This window comes from Abramis brama, assembly GCF_963993115.1.
Source record: "Abramis brama genome assembly, chromosome: 2".
Lineage (NCBI taxonomy): Eukaryota > Metazoa > Chordata > Actinopteri > Cypriniformes > Leuciscidae > Abramis > Abramis brama.
In genome coordinates this window covers 6,061,252-6,087,128 of record NC_139964.1, presented here as the reverse complement: position 1 = coordinate 6,087,128, position 25,877 = coordinate 6,061,252, and the positions used below count along the sequence as shown (strand labels likewise).

Genomic DNA, 25,877 nt, shown 5'->3' with positions numbered 1-25,877 from the left:
CCAGGCTCAGTCGGGGGCCAGTTCTCCTCTGGCATTTATGAACTAGAGGCCGGATTGTAGTTTGAACTGTAAGATTAACAATATTATATGAATGCCTGGCCGAAAAGATGCGTCTTTAATCTAGTTTTAAACTGGGAGAGCGAGTCCGAGCAACGAACAGTATCAGGAAGACTATTCCAGAGTTTCGGAGCCAAATGTGAAAATGCTCTCCCTCCTTTGGTTGATCTGGATATCCTAGGTATGACCAAAAGCCTCAAATTTATTGATCTTAAAGAGCGCGATGGATTATAGGGCGATAGAAGATCCATTAAATAGACTGGAGCTAAGCCGTTTAGGGCTTTATAAGTCAGTAGCAATACCTTGTAATTAATACGGAACTTTATAGGTAACCAATGCAGTGATGATAAAATCGGTGTTATATGATCATATTTTCTTGATCTAGTAAGAACTCTAGCGGCTGCATTTTGAACTAACTGTAGCTTGTTTATTGAGGATGCAGGACAACCAGCTAATAAAGCATTACAGTAATCTAGTCTCGAGGTCATGAATGCATGAACTAACTTTTCTGCATCAGAAACTGATAGCATATTACGTAGCTTAGCAGTGTTTCTAAGGTGGAAAAAGGCTGTTTTTGTAACATACGAAATATGATTTTCAAAAGACAGGTTACAATCGAGTATAACACCCAGGTCTTTTACTGTAGAGGATAAAGTAACAGGACATCCTACGATGTCAAAGTTGTATTGTGAGAGGTTCTGTGGGCGGTTTTTTGAACTGATAAGTATTACCTCTGTCTTGTCTGGATTTAATAAAAGAAAATTACTCGTCATCCAATCTTTTATATCTTTAACACACTCTGTCAATTTGGATAATTTAGCGTTTTCATCCGGCCGTGATGAAATATATATTTGAGTGTCATCAGCATAACAATGGAAACTAATTCCATGTTTCCTTATAATATTTCCAAGTGGCATCATATATATTGAGAATAATAGAGGGCCTAACACAGATCCCTGTGGCACTCCATAGTTTACTGGAGTTATGATCGATTTTTCTCCATTTAAATAGACAAAATGGTAGCGGTCAGATAAGTATGATCTAAACCAGCTTAATGCTTGTCCTTGAACACCAGTATAATTTTGTAGTCGATCTAAGAGTATTGTGTGATCTATAGTATCGAACGCAGCACTTAGATCAAGTAAAACTAGTATTGAGATACAGCCTTGGTCAGAAGCTAAAAGTAAATCATTTGTGATTTTAACGAGCGCGGTTTCAGTGCTGTGAATGTGGTCTGAATCCTGACTGAAACTTTTCATAGATATCATTTTCTTGCAAGAAAGAGCCCAGTTGAGCGGACACAACTTTTTCTAGTATTTTAGACATAAATGGAAGATTTGAAATGGGTCTATAATTTGCTAGATTATTATGATCTAATTGTGGTTTCTTAATGAGAGGTTTTATAACTGCCAGTTTAAATGTTCTTGGAACATGACCTAAAGATAAAGATGAGTTAATAATATTGAGGAGAGGCTCTTCCACTACAGGTAACACTTCTTTCAGTAGTTTAGTTGGTATAGGATCTAATAAACATGTTGTTGTTTTAGATGAAGTGATAAGTTTATTTAACTCTTTTTGTTCTATAGTTGTAAAGCACTGTAATTGTTCTTGCGGGGGGATAATTGAGGCTGAATTATAAGGCGCGATTGAGGATTGAACGTTTACAATTGTGGTTCTGATGTTTTCTATTTTCTCAGTGAAGAAGTTAATGAAATCATTACTACTAAACTGTAACGGGATATTTTGTTCGGGTGACGTCTGTTTATTTGTTAGTCTAGCCACGGTGTTAAATAAAAACCTAGGATTGTTTTGGTTGTTTTCTATTAGTTTGCGGAGGTGCTCAGCCCTGGCCGCTTTTAGGGCCTTTTTATAACGTGACATACTGTCTTTCCACACGATTCTAAAGACCTCTAAATTAGTTTGTTTCCATTTACGCTCTAAATTACGGGTTTCTCTCTTTAGAACATGTGTAGTATTATTGTACCATGGTGCTTTAATTTTCTCTCTGACCTTTTTTAATTTAATGGGTGCAACAACATCCAATGTTCCAGAGAGAATGGTGCTCATAGTGCTAGTTAGTTCTTCTAGTTCATCTGTTTGTTTGGGTTCAGGCAGCAGCTGAGACAGATTAGATAAGCAATTTGAGAAATTATCTATGGTGGATGGAAGGATTGTTCTGCCTGGTCGATAACGCGGCGCCGCATGACATATTACAGCAGTACGTAATATGCAAGTTACCAAGTAATGGTCAGTGACATCACTTTGTGGAATGATATCTATATCGGTTGGATCGGTTCCATATGATATAATTAAATCGAGTGTATGATTAAGACGATGAGTTGGTCCGGTGACGTTTTGCTTGACCCCAAAGGAATTTAATAAATCTATAAACGCAGCCCCTAACGCATCATTTGAATTATCTACGTGTATGTTAAAATCTCCAACAATTAATGCTTTATCTACATTGACCAATAGATCTGAGAGAAAATCTGCAAACTCTTTTAGGAAATCAGCGTAAGGCCCAGGCGGTCTATATACGGTAGCCAAGGCTAGAGATAATATGGATTTTTTTCTAACATCTAAGAGCGTAACATTTAGTACAAGTACTTCAAACGAAATAAACTTATAACCCGTTTTCTGAGTAACATTGAGAATATCTCTATAGATTGTTGCAACACCGCCGCCACGACCAATCAGACGGGGTTCATGCTTATAGGAGTATCCAGATGGAGTAGATTCATTTAGACCGAAATAATCATTTGGTTTAAGCCAAGTTTCAGTAAGGCAAAGTACATCGAAGCTATTATCCGTGACTATTTCATTTACAATAACTGCCTTAGGTGTGAGTGATCTAATGTTTAGAAGACCTAGCTTTAAAAATTGTTTTTGTTTACTAATAGCAACATTTTCTGTTTTAATAACAATTCGATTTTTCCTAGATCCTGCAGTAGAATTATTATTTGATCTCACTAAACGAGGAATAGACACAGTTTCTATGCAATGTTCTACACTAGTATTTATATCATTTAAATTGGTGCAGGAGAGACTATGATTTGGACTTTTGGTTACTAGTCATTTAATGGTATTTAACATTTTGGAGATGTTATCCGACAGAAGATCCACTCTGAATCTGCTTGGGTGTAAGCCATCGGCACGGAAAAGCCTAGGACACTCCCAAAACAGATTCCAATTATTTACAAAGAGCAGTTTCTGCTCATTGCACCATGACATTAACCATTCATTTAGCGCGAATAGTCTACTAAACTTTTCATGTCCTAGTCGGTACGTGGGAAGCGGTCCTGACACTATGATCGTTGTTTCAGGCGATGTGCTGCGTACCGTATCGATCAGATTCCTGAAGTCTTTCTTCAGAACCTCTGTCTGGTGCAGCCTGATGTCATTCACTCCCGCGTGCAGGACCACAGTTCCGACGCGCTCGTCATCGTTCAGAATCTCGGGAACGCGAGCAGCAATTTCAGAAACACGAGCACCAGGAAAGCAGTGACTGTGCACCTTACTTTTACCTAATGTAGCGTGTACGTGCCGAACGATGGAATCGCCGATGATCACAGCATCGCGTTCGGTTTCGCGAAGAGGGGAGAAGCGGTTTTGTGTGGATATCTCGAAAACCGGGAGGGGCGGAGAGAGTCTTCTTGGTCTAGACCTGACTCGCGTCTTCCGCTGCGGAACCATCCAGGCTTCGTGGTGGCGTGTTGGAGCCGGAGTGAACGAGACCATGGCTGATCGCGACCTCGGCGCTCGGGACCGATGCTGAGTAACGCACGGAGTAGACGAGGTTGGAGTCAGCGGGTTAGTAACGTTAATCACTGATTTGTGTGCATCGGCGCGTGATGTTTCAAGAGATAACCGCCGGTCTATCAGCTCGGCCTGTCTCACTAAAAGGTCGTGGATCTGTTTCTCAACAGCTTCCAGCTCAGACTGCAACGCGTGCAGCTCAAATGTATCTTTAACTGCACCAAGAGGTAGACTACTTACATCTGATATATTCGCCATGTTTGTTTGTAAGTGAGTGTGGAGAAGACGCGTTCAGCCGTGATCCACGGACGTAACCTATAAGAGTATCCAGCGTTGGATCACTAATAGGCTTGAGACGCATCTGCTCAACAGTCCGCGTTGTAACTATGAGGTTTGAGCAGTAGTGCTTCTCAGTGAGGAAAAGTAGAAAATGTTCGTTGTAAGTGAGTTTAAAGGGAAAAATCAAGAATTATAAATCAATCGATAGAGCTCCAAAGACAACAACGCGTTCAAACGCGACGCATGCGCATTCGAATTCCGGAGAATTCGAATTGTGCTTTTGCATATTTCATAAGGATTTCATAGAGGGTCATGATGGACTATAAATGCATGTGTAAAGGACGTCACCTACTGGACGTCCACTTAAAATGACTAAAATGCAGTGGCTTTGCAATCACTTAACCGTGTGCTCAGGGACAACACATGTTGTGTAGATTTCACAGTTTTTCTCAATTGCTAAAACACAATTTCTGAAACCTTGCTCCATTTTCTGAAAACATTAAACACAAAACCTCATCTTCAAGCACTATTTACAAAACCTCTGACTCCTCTCACAAAATGAAACTTTCACCTCAAAACAGTTTTACCTGTGTTCAAAATCAAACTTAGCCTGACTACGTCAGACTTCGTACTTCCGCTCAATTTCAGTTCGCTTCTGTAGTCATTCTGAGATAGCGACATATCTCTCAGTTTTCCTCCGGCCTGAAAACAGCCGGCCAGTCAACGAACAGAGGGCGGGCTGAGAGCCGTGACGTAGACGCTGATTGTACCGTGGATGCATAGATTTACTTCACATAATCTGCAAAAGTCGTTCACAGCCATGTTCACTCCGGTATTTCGCTCGATGGTTTTGTTTTCGCATCATACTTGTGTTTACAGTGGAAGTTCAATGCGGCTGAGCCTGTGCATAACACACGCCATAACCAAACGTTATGTGATTGGCTTACGGGTAACCAATGATTTTAAACTTCAGACAAGCGTACTGGTACTGTTCACAATGTTAGGGCCATACAGTTTGTTCATTGTACAGTATACAGCCTACAATGCACTGAACTACAGTATACAATACTAACAGGGACAAAAATCAAAGGAGTAAAGACGTGAAAGCACACTGATCATCTGATCTCATTTCACTTTAGCTTTCTTTGCTGCTGCAAATGTGTTTGACAAACACACTGTCACAGCAGCCAAAAAAGACAAAAGATATAATAAGAGTTAAGAGCCCAACTAATGGAAACACTAATCACTGTTATGGTGACTTCAAATGAAACACATTAGAGTTAAACCTCTGTTAATTCTCAAATACTTTTGTAGACGTCTGCCAGAAATAAAGTCAGTCTGGTTAGTAATAGTGAAGCTGGTAATGCTGTTTGTGGAGTTGTTTAATCCTCCTCTGCTGAGATCTTCACAGATTTAATGTCTTCTTTTCTCTTCAGTTGATTTCATCTGAGGCTGTGGCTGAAGTCAGTTGTAGTTCTTGTGTTTCTGCTCGTCTCTTTTTCTGTTCTCTTCTTTCCTTCAGTGATTCTGCTTGTTAACAGGCTTATTAAGGCTGAGATGACTCCATATTTAATATACACAGATTTTGTGGCTCAGATAAGGTCCAGTTCTGGTTTATTTCTTTGCTCTTGGCTGACATGTGGCATTGCTATGGCCTGCTTGTGGGCCAGATCTGGCAAACAGGAGCGGTCCGCCCAAGGGCCGTCATTCCACACTGCATGTGGACCAAATCCGCATTCCACAAGTGCCAGATGTGGGCCGGATCTGGGCCGAAACAATGCTGCTATCTGGGTTTCTCTTTCTTGCCCTCCTCCCCCTCTTCCTCTTTCTTGCCCTCCTCCCCCTCTTCCTCTTTCTTGCCCTCCTCCCCCTCTTCCTCTTTCTTGCCCTCCTCCCCCTCTTCCTCTTTCTTGCCCTCTTCCTCCTCTTCCTATTTCTTGATTGCTGCCTCTTGTGTTTACCAGTATGGATGACATGTGCATTAGAGTGCAGAATGTGTTTTGAGAATGACAATGTGTTTTGAGTTTTGCTGAAAAGTGTAAGTGAGATCTGCAAATTGTGTTTTACCATGTGAAATGGTTTAAGGTATTGACAACAGACTGCACAATTAGCTAAATGAGTTCAGGCAACTGAGAACTTTGTTCAGCCAATAGGTTTTAATGTTTAAGCAATTGAGAAAAACTGTAGAGTTAAACAAAACATCTTAAAACATCTAAGCTAAACAAACTATATGTAACAAAAACAATACACACAAATGATTACACACTTTTATATTCACGTTGCTTTTCAGGGCTCCACACACAAGAGATACAGTGGATATAAAAAGTCTACACACTCCTGTTAAAACAGTGATGTAAAACATGAAACAAAGATAACTCAGTCAGAGCATTTGCACATTTAATGTAAAAATTTAATTTAGATGATAAAAATAAAGAGCTTATACAAAACATCAACGGGTTCTCATTGTTGAAAGGTGGATGGAATCGTGAATCATTTGAGTGTTTTTGCAAAATAAAAAATAGAGTGGGAAAATATTGCCATGTCAAGATGTGCCAAACTGATAAGACTCCCAAACGGAGTCCTGTAATAAAACCAAAAGGTTCTTCAACCAAGTTTAAGTTCAGGGGTGTGAACACTTTATTTATTTATTTATTTTTTTAGCTTTATTTTTTCCCCTGAAATGTTACTGGTTTTTAGTGCCATTGCATAGGTTGTAATTGTTACATTAAACGTTCAAAAGTTCTGATGTGATTTATCTTTTGTTTCAATTTTTACATCAGAAAAACTGCTGTTTTAAAGGGGATGTGAAGACTTTATATTTTCACTGTGCATAAAAAGCTGAAAAAAACTGGTTTTGCTCTGTCCCAAACACTACGGCCTCATGTTAGGCTGAAAGAAAGAAACAATGAAGAGAAAAATTAAGTGAATGAATATATAAGTAATACTGTTTTTTTTTGTTTTGTTATATGCTTAGTCTATAGACATTTGATATTCAGTGAATAGTGTGAAAAGCTCAGTTAAAACACTTACTGTTGCATTCTCATACACAGGTTCACTTAACTCATCACCAGAAGCTTCACGTCTGCTATAATGATTTCTGGACTGACTCATCTTTTCCATTAAAAAAAAAAAAAAAAAAGAATAGAGAAAAAAAATGCATGAATAATGTCTTCCAAAACCCACTAGATAAAAGTCACGACTACATTCAGGACTTCACTCTGAGTGCAGTTCATTTACCTGATTAGTAAACTACTGATAACCAAATTCATTTTTCTCACCTGAGATTTGAGTGTGTCGTTTCTCTTTTTCATCCGCTTGCTTACCCTTGAAAACCAATTCATGTGATGTGATCAGATTTTTATTTGAAAACCTTTCAGTTTAGTTTGTCTAAGCTATGGGATAATATTTAGTGTACATTTTAAAAAATATATGTTAGTACTAGTAACTGCAGTCAAATATTGCAAACATCTTACCCAATTAGCACCATCGTAATGATCACTGCAGCTCCACAAACCACTCCAATGGATATGTATAATATCACCAAACATCCTATAGCTGAGACAAAAAGTATGACATCCGAAAAGATTAAAGCTTAATGCAAAAACATAAGTGCTGCATGGGGTGTATAAAATCTCGGTGCTCTTTGGTTGTGGGATAATATATCTCTGAAGACAAGAATTCCAAGGCACTCGAATGTTAGTGAAAAAAGTTAAAAAGCCTTTATTTCATTCCTGGCTTATTTTAAAAAATTGGTGAGAAGTACACCTACGCGTTGCGGCTACATGCCTTCATCAGGGTGTGTACAACAAACAACGTCTCAGTTCATTTAACAACAGCTAATTACTCAAATTAGAAACACCTGGTCACTCTGTGTAAAGCAACTCGAAGGGAGAAAAAAAAAAAAAAAGAGGAATTCAAAGAGCATATCTCACACAAAAGTCATAAAGCTTAAAAGTATCATCATAAATATAATGCATGAGAAAAAAAAAGAAAAAAAAAGGAAGAGAATTCAAAAAACATCTCACACAAAAGTAATAGATCATGAAAATATCATCATACATATAAAGCATGAGAGAAAAACAAAAAACAAACAAAGAAAAAAATAATAATAATAAAAAAATAAAAAAATAAAACATCAAAAACATTAACACGGCACACAATTCAAAAAACACAAATCAATATTATACCTACTCAATGAATTGTTTTTGATGTTGTTTTATTTTTTTATTTTTTTATTATTTTTTTATTTTTCTTTGTTTGTTTTTCTCTCATGCTTTATATGTATGATGATATTTTCATGATCTATTACTTTTGTGTGAGATGTTTTTTGAATTATCTTCCTTTTTTTTCTTTTTTTTTCTCATGCATTATATTTATGATGATACTTTTAAGCTTTATGACTTTTGTGTGAGATATGCTCTTTGAATTCCTCTTTTTTTTTCTTTTTTTTTCTCCCTTCGAGTTGCTTTACACAGAGTGACCAGGTGTTTCTAATTTGAGTAATTAGCTGTTGTTAAATGAACTGAGACGTTGTTTGTTGTACACACCCTGATGAAGGCATGTGTAGGTGTACTTCTCACCAATTTTTTAAAATAAGCCAGGAATGATAAAGGCTTTTTAACTTTTTTCACTAACATTCGAGTGCCTTGGAATTCTTGTCTTCATCTGAAAAGATTAATTTACTTCAATTTAGAATGAGTAATTTAAAGTGATAGTTCAGACAAACCCCCCCCCCCCCCCCGCAAAAAAAAATCTGTCATCATTCACCCTGAAGTTGTTCCAAACCTGTATGAATTTCTTTGTTATGCTGAACACAGAAGAAGATAGAGTGAAGACGGTGGGTAACAACCAGACGACGGTAGCCACTGACTTCCATAGTATGTAAAAAAAAAAGTAATGTTTGGTTACCCACCTTCTTCACTCTGTCGTCTTCTGTATTCAGCATAACAAAGAAATTCATAGAGGTTTGATGTCACTGATAGGCGACGCACAGACACTGTCCTGGTTAAAACTGCTTATTTCTCTGGATTTAAACATTCTTAGAAACATTTGGGATAATTTAAGTACACAAATCAACAAAATTTGTAATATAACACTGTTCAAGTTGTTTTTGGATATTTTAACCACAAATTTTACATACTGTGCCTTTCAATTAAACAAATCAGAATGAGACTGAGGATTTAGACTCCAACATCAGTCAGACGTTGGATTTTGGTTGAAAATTAAAGTCTGGTTGACGTCTAAACCCAACGTTTGTTTGACGTCAAGCTCCAGTGTCAGACAGACGTCGAATTTTGGTTGGAAGAAACACACACACACAAAAAAGAAAAATGTGAAATGCATGGCAGACTTATTACTAAGCAGATTGATTTCATTTCTGTCATTCTGCCGTTCTTTTTGAAAATGAACAGAGGTTTAGATGTAAATTTTTTGTTGAAAATGTTTTTCTTGACATAAAAAATACAGTTACTGCAGTCCAAGAAAAATGTATGTTAAAAAGTCAATCCGATCACCATAATGGTGACTTCAAACCAAACTATTATTTTCAATAAAACAAATCAACAAAAAAATCTCTATTAATTGTCAACAAGAACTTCTGTAGACGTCTGACAGAAATAAAGTCAGTCTGGTTATAAGTGAAGTTGGTAATGCCGTTTGTGGAGTTGTTTAATCCTCCTCTGCTGAGATCTTCACAAATTTAATGTGCATTTCACCCTTTTTGCAGTGCAGAGTTTATTCCAACCAAATTGTCAAACAAACGTTGGGTTTAGACGTCAGCTTGAATTTAATTTTTAACCTAAATATGACATCTGATGTTGGATTAGTTGGAGTCCAACATCTTCCTGAAGTCACATTGACGTACTGTGCTTGCTGGGGATGTAATAGTGTAATAGTACACAGCAAAAGTGTGCATGTGTGTGCACACTATTATAGTCTTAAAGGAGAACTCCGGTCAATTTTAACATTGAGCTCATTTTTTTGTAAATTTGGAGTGCTGTCAATACAGAGAACAACGAAAAAAATCGATGTTGCCTACACCGTGTTATCCTCTCTTTTTTTAGTTTTTTTGATTGTCGAGTTCACGCGCATAGGTTTAGTTACCTATGATCACGCACGTGAACTCGACAATCGATTATTGTGGACTTCGACCGAAAACAGGATGTAAATACAGGTATGAGCGCTGGCTGAAATAACTTCATTTTTATTCATATCTTTCACATCTACTGCAGTCAGATTCACCGTGTTCACTCTGAAGGAATCACTCACATTGGCTGTGCACTTGTAATGACACATCAAGGATGTTAAGAGGCTAAAAGCAGGTTTAAAACTTGCCCCATTGAAGTCAACAGGGTGCAAATTTTAAAAAGAGGATAACACGGTGTAGGCAACACCGATTTTTGTCGTTGTTCTCTGTATTGACAGCACTCCAAATGTACAAAAAAATGAGCTCAATGTTAAAATTGACCGGAGTTCTCCTTTAAAGTACCATTGAAGCAGTGTTGAAGTTAATGAGATAATTAAGTGACGACATTAATGATGAACACCTGCTGTTAACAAGCAGAATTACTGAAGTAAAGAGAAACACAAGAACTACAACTGACTTCAGACACAGCCTTATGCCGAGTTCACACTGCATGATTTCAGCCCCAAATTTCACTCGACGACAGGGTTTTCACAAGATCACCGACAAATGCCCGCAATCATACATGCCCGCAAACATTACACAAATTACATAAATCTTATTTGTTTAATTTATGTATGACTGACATATATGAATCACATTCAGTTTTTTTATTTGTGTATATTAAAACTATGTAATCCAAATGGATGGACATTTTCTATGAAATTCAAAATACATAAATCTTAAATTTAGACATTCATGTTTTTTTGAGTGCTGGTGCTGCACCTCAGAGTCGCTGAATCTCCGACCCAAATCTGAGCAGGCTAATAATGGACACTGAGACATTCCTGGGAGGGTCTAAAAAATATTACCAAACTTATTGTGGCAAAGATCACAAACCATTTTTGTGCTACTAATGGCGCTTTTCCACTACACAGTACCAGCTCGCCTCGACTCGACTCGCCTTTGTTTGGTTTTCCACTGTGTAAAAGTTGTACCTGTACCGGCTTCCAGGTACTTTTGTTCGTACCACCTCCGGCGAGGTTCTGGGCGAGCTGAGGCGATACTAAAATGTGAAGTGAAAACACGGCAGACTGCTAATTGGTCAGAGAGAATCGTCACTATTCACTGCTATTCACATCATTGCAGACGCGATTTCCTCCATTGTCCTGTGTGTGGGGGTAGCGGGTGTGTGTCGCATAGAAGATTACATCACGGCAGTTTCCTGCGGCGTCGCTATGACGACCAGGTACTATTGTGGAGGTACTATCTGCAATGGAAAGCGGAGCGAAAAGTGAGCTGAGCCGAGACGAGGCGAGGCGAAGCGAGGCGAGTCGAGTCGAGTCGAGTTGAGCTGGTACTGGTAATGGAAAAGTGCCATTATATTTACTGATATCATCATCAACATACTGGAATGTTCTAGAGCATCTTGTGTTTTATTTTAAACTTACACATGACGTTTAAAGTCACAGCATCAGAGTATTTCTCCCCATGTTCATTGATGGACTTGCACTTGTATTCTCCACTGTCACCAGAGCTGATCTTTGAGATGTTGTAGATTCTTCCAGATCCTACAATCGTTCCTCCTTTAATCCAGCTGATTTCTGCAGGAGGGTTTGAGTCACTGCTGCAAATCAGAGTCACTGAATCTCCCTCCACTATTACACCAGATGGACTCACCCCAACAAAAGTGTATTGTGGAGGATCTAGAAGAAAATGTGTTATTTTTAGTTTAGTTTTTTTTTTTTTTTTGCCATTTAAAACAGTTTGTACTACAGTAGAGATTGTTTAAGGAACCATGTCATCACACTGTTTGAATTCTTAATGACATTTATTTGAAATAAATCTACACAGCAAAATCCCCAGTGTTAAATTAACACTCCTCAGTACATATGTGTCCACACTACAGGGGGTAAAAATTAACACTGAAGCAGTGTTGAAGTTAATGAGATAATTAAGTGATTAATTAAGTGATGATTGGCCATTAGTGGTGACACCTGATGTTAATAAGCAGAATCATTGAAAGAAGGAGAATCAAGAAGAACAGAAAAAAGAAACTACAACTACAACAGGCTTCGAGCCATTACACATTATTGCACTTATTATTACCAGTCTGATGTAATTTCTGTCATACATCTACAAAAGTTCTTGATATTCAACAGAAGTTTAGACGGTAATGTTTTATGGAATTTGTCGTTTCTGACGGTAATGTTTTAAGCAAACATGAGTTACCATTATGGTGATCGGTGTTTGCTTTAGTTGGGCTCTTGACCCTTTTTATTTTTTAACTGTAGTTTTTCTCTGACTGTTCCAACTTTGAGTTTATAAATCACATTTGATACTGCAAGAGAAAACATGACCTGCTCACAATATGTTGTGATGATGACATTGTGACCTGATTCACTGATGTCATTCAGAGTCTAAATCTTTGACTATATGCTTGATGTCTCATTTTAGTATAGGTCATTGTAGGCCTGAGATTCTACAGTTTGAGATCCAACAGCAATATGAACAATTTTGAAAATATTTTATGCAGTAAAAGTTTTGTGTTTGGACACACAGACATCAAGAATCAGCATATGAATCTCAACAATGGTGACAATAAACAAATGCAATGCATGATGTGAGCCATGGATGTGTTTTGATTGGTGGCTCCCATCATGCACTGCAACATGAAGCATTTGTGTGATTGTCACCGTTGTTGAGATTCATATGTAGATTATTGATGTCTGTGTGTGATTTTAAAATCTTTAAATTATTAAAACACTTTTGGAATTAGTTATTGTGATGAAAACTAATAAAGCATTTATATAATCAGCTTGTAATGCTTGATGGCGAGTGAATCAGGCCACTGCACAATTGGAAATTCATCATCAAAACATAACCATCATGATCTGAACTGTGTTTGAGCTACTTGCATGTTAGACCTATTTCATACCTGACATTTTGTTTCTACTTTTATTTGTTTTAATTGAAAAAAATGCTTCTTTGAGCTTGTTTGCGATGGGAATAAGGAGAGGAATGAAATCGGGAAAATGTGGATTCAAACTTGGTCAGTCATGCAAAAAGCAGTTGTTAATAGCCAGGCTGTGTGATTGTGGCAGTGGCTCGTACTTAATGTAAATAGACACTCAACATCTTTATTGATTAAAATATATTATATATAATTAAAATTTGACTGAATTCATACTCACACATGACATTGAGATAACCAGCAGGAGAGATGTGAGTGTGTCCGTCTACAGCACAGCTATATCTGCCTAAATCCTCTCTTCTGACTGGACTGAGGGAGAGTTTGTTACTGTATTTATTCTCAGTTAATATCTTCTGTGAGTTTCTGTACCAGATGAATGTTGCTCTGTCAGTCAGAGCGCAGCTGCTTTTACACGTCAGATTGACTGAATCTCCCTCTGTCACTCTCTTAGGAGTCTCCACCTGAAGATCTGAACACAACACACACTTTATATCTAGTGCTGCTGTCATACACTGATTATTATTCAACATAATGCACAGAAGAAGAGATAAACCTCATCAAAGTCACCTGTGACAGTAAGAGTCACTCCTGGATTACCAATCCATCTTCCTTCTGTTATATCAGTGATGAATCTGAAATAGTACTCGTCTTCATCCTTCAGTGTCACATGACTCAGTCTGACAGTGCAGTTCTGCTGTTTATCTCCCAGATACTGAAGCCTCTGACTGTATTCAGGGTCCTCAGACAGATCTGGAGGCTCGACACCTGTTACAAAGTGTTTGAACCAGAACGCTTTCTCGATCTCATATCCAGTAGGGTATGTATAAGTGCAGCTCACGATCACTGATGAGTCATTTAGTGCACAGATGTGTGAATGACTGTAACTCACACCCCAATCACCACTAGAAACCCCTGAAACGCAGAATTCAGACTGAACAAATTAGCTTTAGCTTGTGCATCAAAGATACTGGAAAAACATCTGTATGCAAATTGCAAAATCCTTTCAGAGTTTCTGAAGTGTTCAAGCCACTCACCGTGAATCATGAGCAGAAAGATCATAGAAAGAGGAGCCATTCTTCTGACTGACATCAGCATAGCAACACCTACAACAAAAGCACAGGCTCATTTTTATTGTACTGAAGTTGTATTAATCTCTCATTGTACTAGGGCTGGGCGATTTAAATCGCGATATTGTTATGCGCATCTTGTCAGTAAAGCCGGTTCCTTGATTAGTAGTAAATCACCATCACCTGCTTTCAGATGGAGCGGCATTTAGGGCTGATGAGATAATTAAGTGATTAATTGAGTGATGATTGAGCATTATTGAAGACACCTGATGTTAACAAGCAGAATCACTGAAGGAGAAAATCACAAATTGTAAGTTACCATTAAGGTGATGGGTGTTTGCTTTAGTTGGGCTCTAGACCATTATATGTTTACTTTAATATTTACTGTTGTTTGTCTGCTGTTATTAATTTATAACAGTTAAACGAACAAAGTAAAATGTTATCTTATAGTGTTGGTTATGTTTTGAAATAATCATGCTGTGATCTGAAAAAGGGAACTTATTGAGATAGTTTGGTTTAACTTGTTAGCAGCAGTTTTGTGATTCTTCAGCCTATGATTATCAGTACTTTACTTATAATTCAAAATGTTTAATAAACATTGTTCTGATCAAAAGACATTCAGATAGATTTATTTAAAACACAGACATCAATAATCAGCCTGTGAATCTCAACAATGGTGATAATAATAAAGCATGTTGCAGTGGCTGCCACCAATCACAACTCATTAATGGCTCCCATCATGCATTGCGGTATGAATAAATTATGATCTGAATTGTCTTTGTAATTTACTTTTCCCTAATTGAATATTCTGCTCGTCACCATTGTTGAGATCCATAGACTGAATCTTGACGTCTGTGTGTGCCTAAAAGAAAGACTTTTTTTTTAAACAACTTTTAAGAAATCCTTTATATTATATCAAAAATTCTGGGCATTTATGCAGATTCACAGTTATGCTGTAACCAACAACATAAATCGAAGTCAGAAAGAAGGATTTTAATGAGTTCAGTGATCAAGTTCAAATGATGATTGTCATAATATAACCAACACCATCAGATCACTTTTTTTCTTTGTTCAACTGGCGATTATAAGCCAGATACAGCAGCCAAACTAAATCTAAAGTTAATAATATATGGGTCAAGAGTCCAACTAAAGCAAACATTGATCGTCATAACGGTGGCTTACAATTTGAGATTTTCTCCTTCAGTGATTCTGCTTGTTAACATCAGGTGTCTTCAATAATGTTCAATCATCACTAAATTAATCACTTAATTATCTCATTAACTTAAACACTCTTGAGTGTGGACTCATACACTCCCAGGAGTGTTAATTTAACACAGGAGTTTTTGCTGCATACAAAGAGCCGTAGTTAACTGACAAGCTGAGCCATATCGCATTAAATATCGCTGGCGATACGTCCGCGATATTGATGTGATTTGGCTCAGCTTGTCAGTTAACTACGGCTCTTTGTAGTAAATGCCGCTCCATCTGAAAGCAGGTGATGGTGATTTACTACCAGAGTTGTATAGTCCAGGGGTCAGAAAGTAAAAGTCCTGCCATATGTTTATTCCACCCATGAACTCAGCAGCTGATTTCACTAATTAGTTCTCTCTCCTGACTGAATTAGCAAATCCAGGTGATTGGAACAAAATTCTGAGCAGGACTTTTACTTTCTGAACCTGGACTTTACACCTCTGGAGAGAACAGAAAAAGAGACGAGCAGAAACACAAGAACTACAACTGACTTCAGACACAGTCTTAGATGAAATCCACTGAAGAGAAAAGAACAGAGGTGTAAAGTAAATCTCTGAAGATCTCAGCAGAGGAGGATTAAACAACTCCACAAACAGCATTACCAGCTTCACTTATTACTAACCAGACTGACTTTATTTCTGTCAGACGTCTACAGAAGCTCTTATTGAGAATTAACAGAGGTTTAACTCTGTTTAATTTGAAGTCACCATAACAGTGATTAGTGTTTCCATTAGTTGGGCTCTTAACTCTTAGTATATCTTTTGTGTTTTTTGGCCGCTGTGACAGTGTGTTTGTCGAACACATTTGCAGCAGCAAAGTAAGCTAAAGTGAAAGGACATCAGGCAATGGTGGTTAACATCTGATGGTTTTACAATCGACGAACTGAATTGTATAGCCGAGTCTGATGGTACAGAGGAGCCAGCTGAGTGGGTTGGGAAGCGTTAGCCAGGCTCCCAGAAACCAAGCCAGGGGAACCACAGACGTACCTGCGGTGGGGCCGGGAGATGAAAGACAGGGACTTAACTCGGTAAGTATAGCAGCCTGAAGTGGGGTCTGAGTGTGCAGTGCAACACTTCCCTGTCTCCACAGGTTGGCTAATCTATTAACATCAAATAATCACTTTTATTCAGTGATGAGGTTGGTTTAATAATCTACTTTATGTTGTTAAAATAGTTGGTAAAAACTGATATAAAAACTGATATAAAAACTGATATAAAAACCACAAACTCACAAAAAAAGCCAAGAGTCAAACTAACCAACTAAGGAAACACTGATTAGTGATGGCAGTCTGACACTGAAGCTTTGATACGAGCTTCAAACCATTAACTACAATTCCATTTGAACCACTGCTCTTAATCTTGAGAGATTTAATGTCCCCTATATCACATTTCAAACTCAAGGCCCGTGGCCCAAGGCCACTATATTACATATATACTATATTTCATATTGCCCGTGAGAGCATACGATTGTCTTTAAATTAGGGATGCACCGAAATTTAGGCTGCCGAACATTTTCGGCTGAAGATAGCATTTTTGTTTTTTGGCCGAAAGAGAAAAAAAAGGCCGCCCCGCCCCTCCGTGTTCGGCGATCTGGTTTCATTCTGGCTCAGCATGTTTTGTGACTTTGCGAGCGGCTCCGCTTCCGAAGATGCACAACTTCAAAGCGTGTTCGGCTGTGTGTGTGTTCACAGCGCATTTCTGCTCAATGTTCCGCTGCAACCTCTGTGTGTGTGTGTTTGTGTTGCACGCTCTGCTCAGTCCTCACGGTCACCGGAAAGGCAAAGTCCAACATAAAATTTCTCTGGACTTGTTTCTGTTTGCAATAGAACTACTGTGCTATAACATGGTGTGTAGGCCTATAGCCGTGCTGGGCAACGCTGGTAAAATGATGCTATCCTCTTGTTCACTGGTCCTCTCCCTGCTATCTGCTCACATGCTCTGATAAAAATAGCTTTGTAGGAATATACTTTATTTTGAATTGATTACCATCAATTGGTCAAAAAATAAATCTGTTAAATCTGATTCTACTGCAAAGAACTGAATTAAGAATAATATATTAATATTAATATATTCATATTTAATATTATTTTAATATAGGTACCAGTATCAGCCTTTTTCACCGAGAAGGATATTCCTGCACAACCGGAGGCTGCAGTTTCAGGACCCCAGTTCTAAGACCCCGGTTCCAGGACCCTAGTTTTTTGTGACAGCGCCACCTACCGAACTAGATCACCAAAAACACCAATTTAAGATGGACAACATGAACACCAATCAGACTGTGAGTACCAATGTTCAATTAAGTTTTATTTTATAACGTTTAAATGAAGCAAAGTTTATATTGCCAAAGTGAGAGCTGCTAACTATGAATTAATAATTAATTCCCACGAATTTAGAATTTGTGTGCTAGTTTTATAATAGTATATTTATATTAACGTTTTTCATAGGCCATCATATATGCCCGGGCTGTCCTCCGGAATGTCTCCTTGCAGGAGGCTGAGCTGGTCTTCCTTTCTGGTCCAGATTATCATTACAGGTCAGTCAGAGCAGAATATGAATTATTTTTGCACAATGCCCAGTGCACCCTTTTGTTGCTGATATTTATATTAACACAACAGTGATTGTTCTCTGATAACTATTTCAGTGAAGTGGAAGAATTTAACAGGAAAATTGACAAACAATTGAGGAAAGAAGGGAGACCATTCAATTGGTGGGTATTGCTCTTATATACCGTAATTCCTCAAGAACCGGTAGTCAAATAAACGCCAGGCCTCTGATAGTGCGGGGGGCAAATAAAGGCCAGTCTTAAAGGCCAGGGAAAAATTTGTGTGGATAATCTCCTAAGTGCCTTTCATATAATGTGCATTCAAGTTCATCGTAATGTACAGGTGCCAATAGATGGCAGTAGCTACATTGAATGTAACACAGGTCTCATTTAGTGCCAGTGACGGACTTTTCAACAACTTCAAAACAAACTTGAGGAGCATGGCACCCAGACGAAAAATTTGAATTAAAATTTAAACTAAGAGTTTTAAAGTATGCGGAGGAAAACTCGGGTGAAAAAGTGAGATATTTCGACATTGACCCCAGGAGAATCCGATACTGGAAGAAACAGAAGGATGAGCTGACAAGATTAGCCGACAAAAGCAGAGCACGGCTAGCTGGAGGTGGGAGGAAAAAGGTTAGCCTGGAGCTAGAAACAAAGCTACCTGACTGGATCTACTCCATGCGGGACAAACACAACCGAGTATCAAGAAAAATGATACAAAATAAAGCGTCAGAGATCTACAATTCCGTGAGTGATGGAGGAGATTTGTTTGTGGCTAGCAGGGGTTGGCTACAAAGTTTTCTACAGCGCAATGGTTTCTCACTTCGACGTCGCACCACCATGGCCCAGAAAGACCCAGATATACTAACTGAGAAACTTGTTTCGTACGTTGACTACGTTAGCAAGGCTGTAAAAGGACATCATTGTAATGGACGAGACTGCAGTTTGGTTCGATATGGTGTCTCCTTCTACTGTTGACACACGAGGAGCAAAGAGTGTGGCTCTAAAAACCACAGGACATGAGAAAAGCCATCTTACCGTTGTCCTCGCTGGCAAGGCCGACGGCACCAAACTGAAGCCTTATATCGTTTTTAAAGGGGCTATTCGTGAAGTGAAGGCAATGCAGCAGCAGATCTCCAGCGCAGTAATCGCCACTTCTGTGAATGGCTGGATGAATGACGCTCTCACGGCTGACTGGCTGAAGTCTGTAGTGGGAAAATTCAACTTCACCCCGCGGCTGCTGGCGTGGGACTTGTTCCGCTGCCACATCAGTGCCGCCACCAAAGAGGAACTAAAATGTGGCTACAATATCACAACAGCGGTGATCCCGCTTGAGGAGGAGGACTGACCACCAAATATTGTTATGGGTAATTACACCGTTTTATTTATCAAGTTCAGCTGCGACAATGTTATTTTTAAGCAATTTTGTTCGGATTTTACTCGCAGCTGAATGTTATTGGATACCAGCAGTTGACTGTGCTGTCAGGACTTTTGTCTTTTGACTTTAATCAAAGTTACGGTATCCAGAGTAGCGTTACTTCAGATTTGTTGTTGTTGTTGTTGTTTTCATACCGGTATGTGTAGCTCTGAGGAAACATTGATTTTTTTGTCATGTTCATGCTGGTTATAGCTACCTTCTGTAACGTTAATCAGATACTGGTGTGCTGCAAACCAGCAATGTGTTTTACATAGCTACCGTATGCTCTTATTGTGATCTACCAGCAATTCTGTAGTACCTGTATTTGAAATAAACACTCTGTACATTTACAGGGTTCAAACTGACACAATGGTGGTGTTTGATTACCGTAATTCTGACCCAAATTGCTTTGTCGCCCTTCTGGCTGTTGTTGTATATGGTGATATTTTTGTAAATGTTTCTTAAAAAATGAATGATCTGTCCACTGGAACGCTATCGCTTTTAATTTAAAACAGTTTATTTAAAACAATTATTTATCAAACAGATGGAATTAGAAATAAAGGCCTGCCTCTAATAAAAGCCTGCTTCAAATAAAAGCCTGTTACCTTCTGCAATTCAGGTAAATAAAAGACCCGGTTTTTATTTGAGGAATTACAGTACTTACAAATTTGGAGTTTGGAATTAGACATCAGTAACATGAATATTCTGTTTGGCTTTCTCTCTCTACAACTCCAACAGTGCATAAGTGTTAAATCAGAGATATATATTTCAGTCGAACATGTTAAACAAATGTTTCTTATTTAACTCTCTCTCTCTCTCTCTCAAATGAATATCAAATGATTGATATACATTTTTCATTTATATTTTGTGTAAATTAATTTGTTTAAATTTAAAATTGTGACTCACTTTGTGTACACACTCGTGTAATTAACCTCTGATGCATTTTGAATAAAAAATTTAATAAATAAAAAATACTCCTGTGATTAAATATCTTGATACAATGTACAAAGTAACTAAACCACTGGGTATTAGAACTGCGGTCCCGAAACTGCAGCCGCCATATCATCCAGTTCGGTAGGTGGCGCTGTCACAAAAAACGAGGGTCCTGAAACTGCAGCCTCCGGTTGTGCAGGAACACATAGATATCCATATAAGGCTAGATGTCTTAAGGCGGAGTCACTTCCGGCATCACCGGCGGCCATCTTGCCACAGGGAAGCTGTGCATTAAGGTGAGTGATCAGCACGCACACAGATCCTCTTATCTCGCTGAAATCTTGATGGATTTACAAACGGTTTGGTTTCTTACAAACGTTATTAACGTGGCTATAATTCTTTCATATGGAAGTCCATTGTTATAATTATTCATATGTATGCAGTGTCATAACTATATCTCTGACGTTTATAACAAACCAAACCGTTTGAAAATCGGTAGAAAATTGAGCAAGTTATGGTTATTTAAACGTACATGCACCATGTTACGAGTGAGCGAGCACCCTGTGGTAAGATGGCCGCCGTGTGCGGACGTCGACCTCCATTGGCCAGCAGTGCGGACGAGACATCTAGCCTTTATTATATGATATCTATGCAGGAACATACTACTGTTTTCACCCTTTATATCACTCTACTTTCTACTTGTCTGTGTTTGCGCGACGTGCATCATTAAGCCAGTAGGTGGCGAGAAGTGAGTGTCTTTGTGAGTGAACAATTATTATTGCATAGATTTCAGTCAAACACCATTGCAATATTTTTGAGTCAAATTAGCTATTTATATTAACATTAAAGATTGGTTTCAGCAACTTGTTTCTTTCCTGAGTTAATCAATGTTTTTGGCACTAATCAGTTCAATTAAGGCCATTCCTGTTTGGAATATGTGATTGTGTATTGTCAACAATAAGCAAAAACATTCTGCATTTAAATTTTGTTGTATGGATCATTCATTGCAACATTTATCCTCTTTCTCATGTTTAAGAATCTGTTATCTGCTTGACAAATAATTTATGCTACTTTGGCCTTCAAACACCTTAGAATGCAGGTCAGAGAAATCCAAATCTCACATTTGAATGCGTGTGTGTGTGGTAATGTGGGCTGGTGTGGCTATAGTGCCAGGGCTGAATTTTTCATTTAACTGGGGATTTTGCTGTATGGAGGCAGGCCCGGTTCTATGGAGGTTCTAGAGGGTGTTAAGCACCCTCCATTGAAAGCAAGACCCAGCAAACACATTTGCGTTGTGGCAACGTCTATGGCACGTTGCATTTCTGCTATGCAACGTCGCTGTCTACGTGCTCGCAACATTGTAACAACGTAGAATTGTAAGATGCGACAGGGCTGTATCAACATTGCTGTGCAACATTCAGCAACTGAGAGACGACGTTCTGGTAATTTTTATTATGCTAGCTATAGATATCCCCCATTTAGCATGTTTTGTGGTTAATTTTTAATTAGTCATATGTTAAAAAATTATATACTTTTAAAATATTGTTTATCCCTATTATTATGTATGGGCCTAACAGTAAATTCATTATAATCAACATCTGCAAGTGTACACTTTGAAGAGTAACTTTATTAAAACTGCATGGTAATCAAATTGCACTTCCAAAAGTCATACATTTTTGAGAAAACAAAACAGGGAGTGGATTAACGTTAACTAGCATGAGCAGACATAAGAAAATTTAGCAAAGAAACGAATGAGATGACAAATGAAAGGAAAAAATAAACAGTTACAAAAAAATTTTTTCTCTGTGCATTTCCAAAAAAAAAAAAGAAAGGAAAAAGCATTAACGTGCAACAAGTACTACGCGCTGAAATCAACTACTCATCATTAAAGTCATTTTGGCTTCATACTTTTGGCATAAAGTTATTAAATATTTGTCACCTGACCAGAAGATGTTCAAATAAATGTCACATTAGACAAGGAAGTTATAGGTTGTGTTTGAATAATTACGTATCTTATTTAGCCGAGGTAAATTAAACGCAATTCTCATGTATGGATTGCTCGATGAAGAATGAGAGACGGACCAATGGTCAGTTGAAATTTAAAAGGCTGATTTTCGCGCTTCAGGGCAGTGACGAGTATGTTGTCCAGTGGTTGTCCAGACACCCTATGCACAACCTTAAGCAATGGCCCTGAACGGTGGTTTAATGTCAACATTGTGACAACGCTGTAACAACCTTCACCACACAACGGATTTATAGCAACCTTTTTGGCCATGTTGTTAAAACGTTGTTAGAAGGTTGGGTACGTTGTGCCAACGTTCTGTGTTTGCTGGGGAGCACCCTGAGTTGATACTGTAATATTATTATACTGGCTAAACCCTCCCCTCGGACAGCAAGCCAAATACGCTTATACTTTACTCTATCTAATTATATGTAAGTGTGAACTCATGAATTTTTATTTAAAGGACGCATTAGTAATATGTGCCTATAGGCGGGTCCACAACACGTGTACACTGCTTATTACACACACACTCTGCTTATTACACACACAGGGACACACAGCAGCACACAAACAAGCCAAATATTACAAATAAAAGCATTACAATTTAAACGATTAATATTGTGTACATAAAGATATGGTGAATCCGGCTTGTACCGTAGATGGTCAGAGCTTTAACCAAGCGCACGAGCAGATCCGTTTGCTCTCTGGAGAAGCGGTTAGTCTTTCCGCTTGCAAATTCCGTCATGTAAATAGCGAATCTGTCATGGCGTGAGTGCAATGGGAGCGGGAATGGGAGACGAGACTCTGGTTGGTTTATTTCACATTACGCACAAAACACACCCATTGCTCATTAAGAGAACAGAGACAAAACACACCCATTGCTCATTAAGAGAATAGAGACAAAACACACCCATTGCTCATTAAGAGAATAGAGACAAAACACACCCATTGCTCATTAAGAGAATAGAGACAACCCTTTTAGACCATGCTCCGGGAGCGCCGACCATTTTTCCCATCGTTAAACTAGTAAAAGTGTATTCAGACACACCATAAGTGCACTTGCACCCTGAGCTTTAGACCATGCACTTAGATCGTTCCAATAGAGCCCTACCACTGTGGGCCGTATTTCCTTGCTTTGAACTGCAATTATAGTTGGCTTGTGGGTGTCACTATTTACTAATTCCACTTAGGCCAATCTTCTGCTTTTGCTTGTTTGCTAATCCAGTTTTATAATAAACATGGCAATTTACACAATGAAATTGTTGGCTATGTGATGAATTACTTTTGTTGCTCTATTGTAGTTCATTTAGGATAAAAGCATCTGCTAAATGCATAAATGTCCATTTAAATGTAAATATTATAGTTAGTACAGTTAGTTTGTCTGTTTAGATACTAGTGTTTATTGTGGTTTAGTCCGAATCATTGCAACTGTTGGTTAAACTACTTATAGCACACATGCTGTTAACTTCCTCTTTGGCCAGTGAAAATCAAGCACCATCTACAACACTGAGACTGTGTGGAGAATAACCTACTTCAAAAACAACCAAAAAGAAAAGAATAAAGAAACATTAAATTAAATCCTAAATACCACATTTAATTTTAAATGATGGTTTATGCTCAGCGTAGTCTTTCTGGTGAAACCAAGATCGTGTTTTTGGTTAAGCAAAGGTAAAAGCCTGGTAGTGACACCAACATCTAAAATACAACACATCCTGGTCTTTGCAGCAGGTTCTTATACATTACAAAATCATGTTAAATATAAATCGACAACATTTATCTTAAAAATCAGACCAAATGGTACAGATAGTTCCTGTCTTCATACACACACACCAGGACTAGTCACGCTTTAAGTTCTGTAAATATTTCTCGAGTAATGGTGAAATTTTAACTTGGAAGGCAGATTTTTTTTTTTTTATTGAATACAAAACCATCTTGATATTTGACTTTAACCTTATAGTTACTGAGATACAGCCATGTGTCCACTTCCTGAAAACTAGCCCCAGTATCTCCTACACACACACACACACACACACACACAACATATCTGAGAATAATTTAGAATGACTGGTAAACCATGCTCTTACCCGTTTCACCAACAATCATGATCAGATAACAAACTAAAGATGATCAGGATGTGACAGCTATTGGGGTTTTCACACTATGAATGACACGTGATTAACACATTTAAAAAAAGACATGACCCTTCACAGCATTTAGCAGAAGAGTTTAAACAAGGCAAAATGGCTTCACCACAGATGCAAGTTCAACTGAGAGAAACTTTACATCAGTACACAGAGATTCTCATTATGTTTTCAAACTTGATGCATATTTAATCGGTTTCTAAGGAACCAAGTAAATTATTGATTATCCATTTCACACACTTGTTAATTAAAAAGAAGTTGGTAATAAAATTAACAATAATAAAATCAGAAATTAACAGAGTAATAGAACAGAAGTTGTTTCCTCATGTCTAACATTTGTAGAACTAAGTTTATTACTCTGACTGTTCAGCTTCACATTAGCATCTAAAGTGCTAACTGAGATCACGTGACCCTCGTAGAGATGAACAGTGTTGATGTCATGATGTCACAGACCTGTATTTAGAACACAAACCACAGTGGTTGCTTTGTTTTCGAAATAAAAAAGACTTATTCTTAGCAGGTCCTCAACCCAAGCACATGCTATATATATATACACACACACAGTATCTCACAAAAGTGAGTACATCCCTCACATTTCAGAAAACATTTTAGTATATCTTCTCAAGGGACAATACTATAGAAATGAAACTTGGATATATTTTAGAGTAGCCATTGTGCTGCTGGTATAGCAGTATATATTACTGTCCTCTGAAAATAACTCAACATACAGCCATTATTGTCAAAATAGCTGGCCACAAAAGTGAGTACACCCTAAGTGAACATGTCAAATCTGTGTCCAAAGTGTCGATATTTTGTGTGAGCACCATTGATATCTTGCACTGCCTCAATCCTCCTGGCCATGGAGTTCACCAGAGCTGCACAGGTCGTTGCTGGGATCCTCTTCCACTCCTCCATAATGACATCATGGAGCTGCTGGATGTTAGACACATGGCGCTTCTCCACCTTCCACTTGAATACGCCCCACGGTGCTCAATAGGGATCAGGTCTGGAGAAATACTTGGCCACTCCATCACCTTCAGCTTCACCTTCCTCAGCAAGGCAGTTATCATCTTGGTGGTGTGTTGGGGTCGTTATCATGCCGTTCGGCCCAGTTTCTAAAGGAGTGGCATCATGTTCTGCTTCAGAATGTCACAGTACATGTTGGAATCCATGTTTTCCTCACTGAAGCGCAGCTCCCCAGGACCAGCAGCACTCATGCAGCCCCAGACCATGATGCTACCACCACCACGCTCGACTGTAGGCAAGACACAATGTTCTTGGTACTCCTCACCAGGGCATCGCCACACATGCTGGACACCATCTGAGCCAAACAAG

At 38.4% G+C, this 25,877-nt stretch overlaps 1 protein-coding gene across 1 annotated transcript in view; it reads right to left on the bottom strand.

The window, feature by feature from the left end:
• Positions 1–24,504, bottom strand: part of LOC311077578 (B-cell receptor CD22-like) — a gene marked incomplete at its 5' end in the record, with an annotated part of 296,388 nt that extends 271,884 nt beyond the window's left edge. The window contains 8 exons of the mRNA XM_084106114.1: positions 7,123–7,203; positions 7,371–7,416; positions 7,566–7,647; positions 11,665–11,919; positions 13,408–13,656; positions 13,755–14,099; positions 14,222–14,290; positions 24,486–24,504. Of these exons, the coding sequence (XP_083962240.1) occupies positions 7,123–7,203; positions 7,371–7,416; positions 7,566–7,647; positions 11,665–11,919; positions 13,408–13,656; positions 13,755–14,099; positions 14,222–14,290; positions 24,486–24,504 (1,146 nt within the window). The remainder of the gene's footprint in view (positions 1–7,122; positions 7,204–7,370; positions 7,417–7,565; positions 7,648–11,664; positions 11,920–13,407; positions 13,657–13,754; positions 14,100–14,221; positions 14,291–24,485) is intronic.
• Between the last annotated feature and the right edge of the window lie 1,373 nt (positions 24,505–25,877).